The 10,715-nt window shown below is 42.2% G+C and overlaps 2 protein-coding genes across 2 annotated transcripts in view; one reads left to right on the top strand and one right to left on the bottom strand.

Moving 5' to 3' along the window:
• The first annotated feature begins 1,445 nt into the window (after positions 1-1,445).
• LOC128298227 (UNC93-like protein) lies at positions 1,446-3,364 on the top strand. The gene is made up of 7 exons (XM_053033975.1): positions 1,446-1,699; positions 1,777-2,069; positions 2,150-2,381; positions 2,458-2,617; positions 2,691-2,955; positions 3,013-3,175; positions 3,243-3,364. Exons 1-7 carry the CDS (start codon positions 1,446-1,448, stop codon positions 3,334-3,336), a joined length of 1,461 nt encoding a protein of 486 aa, XP_052889935.1. The 3' UTR covers positions 3,337-3,364.
• A 1,876-nt stretch (positions 3,365-5,240) lies between these two features.
• Positions 5,241-10,715, bottom strand: part of LOC128297135 (POU domain, class 6, transcription factor 2) — a 70,067-nt gene continuing 64,592 nt past the window's right edge. Inside the window, exons 6-10 of the mRNA XM_053032705.1 lie at positions 8,821-9,001; positions 7,717-7,773; positions 6,462-6,545; positions 6,068-6,216; positions 5,241-5,997 (exon numbers count right to left, since the gene is read on the bottom strand). Of these exons, the coding sequence (XP_052888665.1) occupies positions 5,861-5,997; positions 6,068-6,216; positions 6,462-6,545; positions 7,717-7,773; positions 8,821-9,001 (608 nt within the window). The 3' untranslated portion in view covers positions 5,241-5,860. The remainder of the gene's footprint in view (positions 5,998-6,067; positions 6,217-6,461; positions 6,546-7,716; positions 7,774-8,820; positions 9,002-10,715) is intronic.

Below are 10,715 nucleotides of genomic sequence, written 5' to 3'. Positions count from 1 at the left end.
CTGTAACTGTGAGAGTACAGGCAGTCCCTGAGATACGCTGTTCCTCAAATACGGGAATTCGGAGATACGCGGTTTTGGAAATTTGACAGTTGAATTAGTTTATAGCACAAAATCTTAGCAAAAAAAGTGAGAAATTGAAATACATATGTACTTTATCATATAAAACATTTGCTTTTAACTTATTTTAACGTATTCGTTCTAAAAGGTTGCTTCGGCTGAATAAATTAAGTGCATAGAAAGAAGAAACCATGTAACTTTGTAGTATAAACGATTCTACTTCCGTATTCGACTTACGCGGATTTATAACCGGGTTATAACGGTCCGTTATAAAAGCGCACCTCGGGGACTGCCTGTACTTGAAAACGATGCCGACATTTATCCAATTATTTATTATACTAATGAAGACAATTTTATTTCAAGCGAATCATTGACCTTCTATTCCAAAAATCAAACCCTTGAAATATAGAAATTACCACCCAAAAAAAAAAAACAACAAAAAACTTCAATGCTATTGCACATAAAGCATAAAACGCATGAAAACGCATTTTTATGCTTCGAGAAGTGGGCGTGGTATACAGATGTCGATTTCGCTACTTCCGGCACCCACCACTAGAGGGCGCAATTTTATATGCTAAATAATTGTTTTTGGATAGCGGCGCGATTTTTTGTGACGGATTTAAATGAAGTTTATCAATTTAATAAAAAAACACCTCGTTATTCGTTATAATTATTCCGAAAGGCAAGAATATAAATGCAATATAAATGCTGTTAATTTACATTATTTAAATGCCTCCAATGATTGTGATACAAATATTTGCTTTCAAACAGTAATTAAAACCACTTAGTGTAATAACGGAACATTCACGGTTCGTCATGTAATTAATGTAAATATATTGGAACAACATCTCGTGCAGCCTTATAAACAACTCCGCCAGGAAGTATTCCATCTCGATACGCGGCTGATATTGAAGTGTTTAATTTATTCCAGCGAAGTCGAGTCGCGTCGCCGGTCTGGTTGAGAATATATTTAAATTCTTCATCTCTCACACCGGTTTACCGATCGCCCTCCGACCGATCTATGAATATCGCACGAATTTGTGCCACCGGATTAGTAAAAGTCAAAGCCGAACCGTCATGACCTTGCGTCTGGTTACGAACCCGAGAGCGGGCCTCATGGTTCGGGCACCCCCAAAACCGGACGAGAAGTTTTAGAAACCTGTTTGAATGAAATTGCATAACGTAACGTAGCCCGGACCCGGACGACCGGTGAGCCGGAGCGTTTAAGTTAGTACGAGCTTAACGCTGCCTCCGGTTGGGTGCCTAATTAGCGACGTGATTCGTGTTCTAGCCGTCTGAGTGCGAGAGTGCAGTGCTCCAGTGGGTGGAAGTGTTTACCTTTTTTTTCTCGTCTGTGCGATTTGTTTTGTTGTCGTTGGAGATCAGCCATGCAGGAAGATGTGGCGACGGACATCGCTGCGATGGAGGCGATGGAAAAGTTGGGTCCGCGTGAGAAATGGCGCATTGTGAAGAATATTGCTGTGCTGGGGATCGCCTTCATGATCCACTTTACCGCCTTCCACGGCACGTCCAATCTGCAGAGCTCGCTTCACAACGACGGTTCCCTGGGAGCGTACACCCTGGCCTGCATCTATGGGTCGCTGATTCTGTCCAATCTGTTCCTGCCGGTGTTGGTGATAAGGTCCGTTAATTTTTTGGGACTTCTGGAGATGTCTTTAAACGAGTGGTCAATTCAATTCTCCAACAACACTTTTGCAGACTTCTGGGATGCAAGTGGACGATCGTGGTTTCGTTCGTTGCCTACATGCCGTACATTGCGGCCCAGTTCTATCCGAGCTTTGCCACGCTCATACCGAGCGGGTTGGCCGTCGGGTTCGGCGGTGGACCGCTTTGGTGTGCCAAGTGCACGTACCTGTCGATCATAGCGGAAGCCTTCAGTGTCGCGACCCGGCGCAAGGTCCGCACCGACTATCTGATCGTGAAGTTCTTCAGCCTGTTCTTCGTGTTCTACCAGCTGGCGCAAGTGCTCGGCAATCTGATATCGTTCACCGGTACCGTCTATTCACTTTCCAGTCCGCGTGGCTTACCTTGAGCCAGAAAATCATCAAGTAATTCCCGTTCTCTTTCCCAGTGCTTTCCTACGGGGAGGCTGAATCGGTGGTGAATGGAACGGTTGAATCGAGCGTTAATATATCGGTGACGTGTGGTGCGAACTATGCCGCACCAATCCACCAAGCGGCCAAGAGTGCTATCGATCTGAAGCGACCCGAGCCGGAGCAGTTGAACCGATTGACCGGGATCTTTCTGGCGTGCATGGTGGGTGCCTGTGTTTCCGTTGCGGTGGGTGTGGATTCCCTTAAAAGGTATCGGTATTCTAGGTCACACAGAAGATTTGGTCTAAAAACACGTCTACCGGACCTCTCTTCTTGTCCTCCTCAGATACAACATGGTGCGCAAAGGGCCCGACAACAGAATATCCGGGATGAACACACTCGTCATAACCCTGCGGCAGCTCACTCACCGATATCAGCTACTGCTGCTTCCCATTGTGGCGTTCATCGGCGTGGCACAAGCATTTATTACGGCCGATTTCACAAAGGTTTCCCCACTGGATGCCACCGGAACGACTCTCCCAAATGGGTTCTAATTCCGCAATCTTTAATTCGTTACAGTCATTTGTGGCCTGCGGGCTCGGCATCAGCTACATCGGCTATGCGATGATAAGCTACGGGCTGGCGAATACGGTTGCTGCGGCCTGCACCCCGTACGTCACGAAGCACTTGGGGCGAAAGTGGCTGATTCTGGTGACGTTTGTCTTCCACGCGGCCCTGATCGTGTTTATGCTGCTCTGGACACCGACGGACGAGTATTACAAATATTCCATCATTGTCGCCTGCTGGGGGTTGGCTGATGGTGTCTGGTTGATTCAAATTAATTGTAAGAAGCTAAAGGCGGCTCTACCGGTTTTTTCCTAACGATTCCATCTCCTTGCAGCACTGAGCGGTATTTTGTTCCCGGGAAATGAAGAGGCTGCGTTCAGCAACTTTCGGCTGTGGGAAGCGTGCGGTTCGGTCGTGATGTACGCAGCCAGCTCGTTCTTTCCCACCTTCCACAAGCTGCTGTTTGTGCTGGGTATAATGACTGTGGGCACCATAGGGTAAGAGTGGATACAATGTGTGAAGGCGAAGTATCTTCTGTTCAATTACCTTATTGTCCGGTTTTAGATATGGAACGATCGAATTGATGGAATATCGAACGAAGCGAATAGATCCGGAAAAGCGGTTCGAAGTTGTTAGACAAGAACCAAACGACAGTTAAACAAGTGGATTAGAATAAGAAACATGTGAATTTATGTGCCTTTCTTCTCAATCGACGTGAAAAATACAATAAAAAAGTGTTACACGAGAATAAAACGGTCGATTATGATTTGAATAACAAATGGCTGCGTACGTGAAGGAGGGATGCAAACAAAGACGTTTGAAATTTACCGTACGCAGCCATTTGCTATAAAATTCAAATTTACAACGGTTATTTTTTAGAATTTTGATGTTATCGCTTAGTTATGAATTAGTTTTGTTGGTTTTGATGATAAATTTACAACTTTTTCAAACAAAAAGCCTTATAGCAATACAAGGCAACTAGTTTCGGACCCACACAGAGCAACACATCGCAACAGGAATTTTACAAAATGTTGCATCGCAAAAGTGTATTTTTCATAGTTTTCGCTTATTTACTCTCGTACACGGGGGTTTCTGTTTTTATACCTTAAATATTACATTATATAACGCTCGGCTTGATATGACGACCCGCCCAATGACTGTTGCACACCGCGCTTTATTTCGCGGTCACCCCATTGCCCAACGGGAGACGATAATGATGGGCTGTACCATTTATATTTTGTTTGCCCCCCTTTGATTGGGATCTGTGTGTGTGTGTTGTGTTTGTGTGTGTGTGACATGAAATTTTACTTGTTTATTTAATCTTGTTTTTTTTCCGATTGGAATTAAATGCATTTTGCGTAACGTTTTTTTCCTCTTGTTTGTTTCAATGTTTTTATATCTCAACGTCCTCCGTGGTTCGTTCGGTTGTGAGGGTTTTATTTAGGTTGTTATTAATGTTTTGTGTGTGTGTATGATTGTGTTTAGTTCACATCTTAACCGTAAAAAGGTGCTTTTAGCTTTGTCTTTTGTCGTTCTACTCTGGTGTGCCTGTGGGTTTTGTGTTGTGTTTTGCCTCTGTGTGAAGTTCGTTCCATTAATCTATTTGACACTCAGTTTTTTTTTTGTTTGCTTTCCTACCAACAGATATAGATTCTTCACGCTGCACGGAACAAGGGACAAACGTTCATTTAACATAAATCCATACATTTACATGCGTGTTCTCTGGGCTATAGCATCGTGCGACTGTGTGACGTTATGTTGCAATCAACCGATGCTAATAATACACCGTACCGACCTGACCGACTACATAAATGTCTCTCTGTATCAACGAACAAAAACAAAAAGAGCTGCTTGTTGGCATAAAATAATACACGGTGTCTGCTTGCTAAACATTTAGACGATGTGGAGCTTCTTGTACAATCTGTGCTGCTGCTGCTGATACGAAACAAATATACAACTCGGTTTGGCAATCCGAAATTACTCTCTGCTGAGGGTGGTGATGTTACTGTTACGATTTTTGTCCGATTTGTTTGTTTATACAATTATTACACACTCATGGCTATGGTTCGATATCGTTTTACAGTGCTGTTGGGAGCATTATTTTACAACGATCGTAATGTTTGGGACAGAATTGGGAGAGTTCAGATTGTTATCCTGTAATTTTAAGTTTTTTAAATTTTTTTTAAGCTTCCGGGAACCTTTAAAAGGATTTCTTGCATTGCGCTTGAGGATTGTTCTTTGTTTTACCGGTGATTTAATGGATGTGTTTTTTTGTCTTATCGTTTGTTTCCGCTTGTGTCTGTGTGCTGTGGCTGTCTTACTATAAAGATTAGGAACTTTGGTTTCACGAGTTCACACAAGATGAGAAGCAATGATTCGAACACATGAAAGCTTGTTGAAACATTAACCAAAACGTCTATTACGGGCGGCTTTTTCGGGGGTGAAAAAAAAGTTCTTCAATCAATCAAAAGATGATGAGATATCTGTAAGATCGCTCTGTCGTATTTTCAACTTGTTCTCGCCTGCAACTCGAAAACGAAAGCAAAACGGTGGCTTTTAACGATAAAACGATTTTTGGTTGCACGTTTTCTGAACGCTTTTTCAAGCTGAAGTGGAACATATAAAGGAGGAGCTGGAATTTATCCTAATTTTTTCGAGTTTACGTAATATAAAATCTATCCTGTAACAAAGAATTCCAAAATAACGGATATGTTCATGAAAGAAAATATTATATAGAATCAACTCCTGTTTGTATAATACCCAGACGATGAGAAGAACTTCATGTCTACATCGTCATACTACAGGTAAACTTCCAAGTAAAGCAATCCAAAAAAAGCTATGTGAATTAAACTAGAAAAAGTTTGTAACAACGCGTCTTCGCCATCCCCTGCATATTTGCATACTGCAAGAAGCTAAGCTGTTTTGTCAGAGTGAGGGGTCGTCGTAAAAGAAAAGAATTAGAAATTACAAAGAAAAAAAAAAAAACAATCCTTCCTTCACGGTATCTCACGTTACATCGTTACGTATCCCTAGTATCATGCTACGTATCCTACATATGTATACATATTCAATATCGGAATGGCACCTTATGTTATATGGCTATGGTTTGGCGCGATTGAAGCCAGTTTACGTTCTTCCACCGCAGACCCCCGGTCGCAACTGCTGTGCTTGCTCGGTTCGGTTTAAGTATTTTCCATCTTGAAGCTTTTCGACATCATCCGCACGGTGTTCTTGAGCGCCTGGCGTTTGTTGCAGAACCAGATACGTATGACTTCCCGCTCGTAACCGAGCTGATGGGCTAGGCCGGTAATTTCAGTTCCTAAAAATACATTACACAGCGTCTATTAGTTGCAATGCTGCCTTGGCCGGCCCACCTCATCACCACTCACCGGAAGGATGTGTGTTTCGCTCAAAGTGACCGTTCAGCAGTTCGAGCGCTTGCGGCGTAAAGGATGTCCTTCGTTTCCGCTTCTTGGACGGTTCCACACCGATAAAGTCTGGCACGTGGTTTTGACCCGATTTGTACCTAGATGAATGACTGAACGGGTTTATACGGGTGGGAAAATGGCAATCGGCAACCAAACCAAGAAAAAAAAGAAGAAACAACAACACACCACAAGCAGTTGAGAGGATGAGAATAGAGATAAAAAAGAAAGAAAGAAAGAAAGAAAAAGCGTGCAATTAAACAGCTGCAACTTTTGACCCACACTGTACATCACGCGACAGCGCCTTATAGTGCAGTCGTAAAACGCTAAACACGCCTCTAACACCAACAATTCTTACCTTTCTTCGGCTTCCTTCATCCAACGCTCGAGCACGGGTTTAATTTTTTGTGCGCTTTTGGGAGTTATGTCTAACTTTTCAAACCTTTTTTTTGGTGTGTGATGAGTGTGTGTGTTGTGGGTGAAGAGAAAAAAGAATGAAAACAAGAGTAAAGAAAATGGTATAAATATACAAACAAATTGAGGGTACGAATGCAAAAAACGGGGAAAGGGTAAACAAAACAATAATACCATTACCATTACAGTGGTATTAAAAACCCTAATGCTTAATTAGTTTAAAGCCAATCAATCAAAACAATGGGAGTAAAAAGGGTTAAAGATGACAGGAATGAGAGAGAGTGTGAGAGAGAGAGAGAGGGGAAGAAAGGTACAAAAGATTGCCAGGACATTGATCAAATTTGCAAAAAAGTGTTTACCATTTTTATGTTACTGGTGATGAGAAGATTAAAACAAAAGTAAACAATACAAAAAGCAAAAACAATTACAAAAAAAACAATAAAGCAATGTAAGAAAGAAACAAACACAAATAAAATGAACAATGGACTGGCAAACTAAAAAGAAAAACATAAACATAATAAACATAACAAAAAAAGAGTGAAAAAAAGAAAAGTAAAAAGATAAGACTAAATAAGAAAAATTAAATAAACTAAAAAACAAAATACGGGAGTCAAAACATACGGGAGGAAAAGCTTACCTTCATTATTAATTACACACAAAACTAGCAGTTTCTACTCCTTGTGCACAACGGTTACTAAACTACTTCTACTTCTAGCATGTATTGTGTGTGCCATTCCTGTTGGTTGCTTGTCTTTTCTAGTGCTTTAAGTGTTTAACAACCCCAGAAGGACGATTCTTTTAAATTGACAATTGATGGTCTAGCCTTTAAAACCCCCTGGTGCTTGTGACGGGTTTTTGATTTACGCTCATTAAACGGTTAATGGGTTTTAATTTCGTTCACTTAAACGATCGAATGGGCGAATCGGTTGCTTATGCGCGCACTGGGACCGGGTAGGGGTTTATTGGGAGACATCGCTTCTTACCTTGGGCGTTAGTGTTAGTGTGTGACCATTCGTTTCTAGGCGCGCATGCTTTACTACAGCGCTACAACGCATAAACCAAAGCCAAATGGAACGGAAAGTGGGATGGCAACAATGAAGCAAGTGTGACGAACAAAATAAAAAACTTAGCATAAAAAAAAATACGGAAAAACCAATAACACACTACTGCTAACCATATTGATATCAATTAATACATACATTTGCTGCTGCTGCGATGAAAGTTGCGCTGCACAATACATCTGGGCGGCAAGAGCGCTGGTGTGTGTTTGTTGTTTGTGTGTATTTGGTTTAGGTGTTTCGTAATGTGCATCATCAGCCACAGGTTGTTGTTTTTTTGGTTTTATTTGGCAACGATCACGATTTATGTTTTGTTTGGTGTATGTTTGGTGGCAAACCGAACCGAACGAAAGGAACCAAGAAAAAGGAAGAAACAATGGAAAGAAACAAACGATAAGTAAACGTGAAACGGAAGCGTGTGCGTTGCCAAGAGCGGTCAATGCGCCGCGATGTTAATCATGTCCGTAACGCTATGCGTAACGCACCAATGTCCTGGCAACGTGTGTCCAACCTTGGTCGTATCATATGTGACGTGGTTGGCGATGGGAGTGAATTTAGAATTTTGTACAAGCGTTCTGTTTTTTTTTATAAAAAAATTAGGTACTTTCGTTTTAAGATTAATAAGCGATCTTCATCGTCATTATTCTCATGGTGTAAAGGTTATACTATTAAGAAACTTTGCTAATCCATCCTTACTTGCCAAAAAGCTTTCAAAGAGCTAGAGTATGAGAGTCTTACAGGGTTTTCGAGGATTATATTGTCACATTCAGTGAGATGTTGTTTTTTCAGGGCATTTAATTAACTTCTTCTTATTGAAATGCACAGATGATGCCGTTGACATGTGCAGCAAAACTGTTGAGCAATCGTCAAATAAATGTTGCTGGCAAAGTGCAACGTGGCTACTGTCAAATCCATAGCAACCGCGTTGCCAGCAACAACATTCTACCGTCACTCAATACTTCTGTCAAACTTGTCAACGCCATCTTGGATTTCAATAACTTGCGGAACAAATCAATTATATGCCCATACAAAACAACATCTCGCTAAACTTGTCAATATAATCTCTGGAAACCCTGTAATCCCCGAAAACCCTGTATAGGGTTCCCCGAAAACCCTACTTTTGATTTTTTGATATTTAAATTTAACAGTTCCAATTAATTTTAAACTATCTTGTGATATTCTTTAACGTCCCCCAATTGTTACTCAAAATTCTAGACAATCCGTAAGAAGAGGGGTCTATATTACCTGCAGATGGCGCTCTGGCTGTAGGCAGGTCCCTCGGTGACCGACAGCGCTTGGCCGACCTGGGTTTGCGTGAGTCCGAGCGACAGTCGCCGCAGTTTGAACGCCTTGGCGAACTCCTTGATGTCGTCCAGATCGATACCGTCCACCACGTTGCAATTAGTTTGATTGATTGTTAACTCATCTGCAGCGGCCAGTCGCACGATTCGCGGTGGAGAGAGAAACGAGAACATGAAACCGTGGGGTCGGCCGGTAGATAGAAAATTAAACCAATATAGAAAGACAACGGCAAGTCGTTGAGGCTGCTGGGAGGCTGTGGTGTGTCAATGCGGGAGCAGAGTGAGATATTATTGAACTCCGGCTTTTTATTGGCAAGATGGCAGGAAGGCGTCCGCGGCCACCATCGCGTCGCATCCAGCAGTCCCGAACAGTTAATGTCGACCCGCTGTGCAACGGTCGCGGTGGCCACCGAAAGCAAATGCTCTACAATCATGTATAATGTAGAAAAGCGTGTCCGCCGGTCCGAAAGTGTGCGAGCCGGGGGTACGCGACTAATAAAGCACATTAAGGGGAAATGTTTAGCGTAAATTAAGCGTTAATAAAGAATGTCAAATTAATTGACTCGAGGAACTCGGTGTTAGTGTCGCCCGAAGCGAGGGAAAAAAGCAGCACACAGAAGTGCGCTGTAAAGAAACATGAATGACATATGCTGCCGGGGGTTGAGCATGAGGGCTCTTTACGGGTTCCAAAAGGGAACGAAATCTTTACTTCGTACCACTCCAAACGCGCCCGAATGAAGCAAATTATGGAGGTTACAGTAGAAGGGGAAAAGTTTCAGAAACGGTGGCTGCTCCGATGCGATCCACCCAAACCCAATACAGTAATGAGGAACGCGATCGAGATTGACGATCGGGGCGTAAAATACATTCCTTCACTTGGCTCCCCCTATTTGATTGTGATTGATTGCGAGCAAATACGGCGTACGGTAATATATTTTAATTTTCCTCAACCCAATTGAGACTACTTCGAACTGCCGAGCCGCATTCGCGACGAATCTTCTCCCAAAGAGTTGAGCAGCGAACGAACAACGTAAGGGATCATTCATTTATTACGTAACGCAAAAACTGTCAATTTTCGACCCCTTCCCCCCGTCTTGTAACAAAACGTAACACTGGATGCCCCCCCCCCCCCTTGTTTAAAAAAATAACATTTTCTCAAGTTATCTAAGTAATTCCAACGTATTTCGACAAACAAACAAAACGTACAAAACGATAAAAATAAACTGCCCAATAAATTTACTACTCAGGCCAGACTGACTTGCTTAATCGTTGTTAATAATTTGAAGTGGTTTTAGAACATTTTTCAAAACATACAGCTACGATTATGCATACGATATTCTTTTAACAATTTTTGTTTTCAGCCAGTCCGTATCTTTCATCAATATAATTTGTATCATTGGCCTGTACCAAGTTAACTAATCCAAGGCTGGATAAAGATATCAATTTCTGGCAGACGCTTCGTATACAAGTCCTTGAGGACTTGGTCTGAGGTCTGATCCCAAACGTAGGACTATAACTACATTTGTTGGTAAAGTAGATTTAATGAATAATTTTCATTTCAACGAAGCTGGGAGTATATAGAACTTATATAGCTCTAGTACTCACATACGCCTCTGAGACATGGACTTTGTTCAATACACTCAGGAAGACGCTCAGAAGGATTTTTGATCCCGTGTGTGTGGAAGGACATTGGAGGAGCAGCTACGGTGAGCTTACTGTCGTAAGGTGGATTAGACTCGCCAGGCTCCGGTGGGATGGTCACGTCATGAGAATGATACCGAACGATACAGCCCGTAAAGTCCTTTTAGGTCATCCACATGGACATAGAAGGCGTAGTAT

Source organism: Anopheles moucheti, chromosome 2 (assembly GCF_943734755.1).
Source record: "Anopheles moucheti chromosome 2, idAnoMoucSN_F20_07, whole genome shotgun sequence".
Lineage (NCBI taxonomy): Eukaryota > Metazoa > Arthropoda > Insecta > Diptera > Culicidae > Anopheles > Anopheles moucheti.
This window is presented reverse-complemented; position numbering and strand designations above follow the sequence as displayed.

Bases quoted from the DNA above. Each gene is read 5' to 3' on its own strand.
- LOC128298227 (XM_053033975.1), top strand. From the start codon at position 1,446: ATGCAGGAAGATGTGGCGACGGACATCGCTGCGATGGAGGCGATGGAA. The intron at 1,700-1,776 runs GTCCGTTAATTT...ACACTTTTGCAG, and splicing joins CTGCCGGTGTTGGTGATAAG to ACTTCTGGGATGCAAGTGGA. The intron at 2,070-2,149 runs GTACCGTCTATT...TCTCTTTCCCAG, and splicing joins CAATCTGATATCGTTCACCG to TGCTTTCCTACGGGGAGGCT.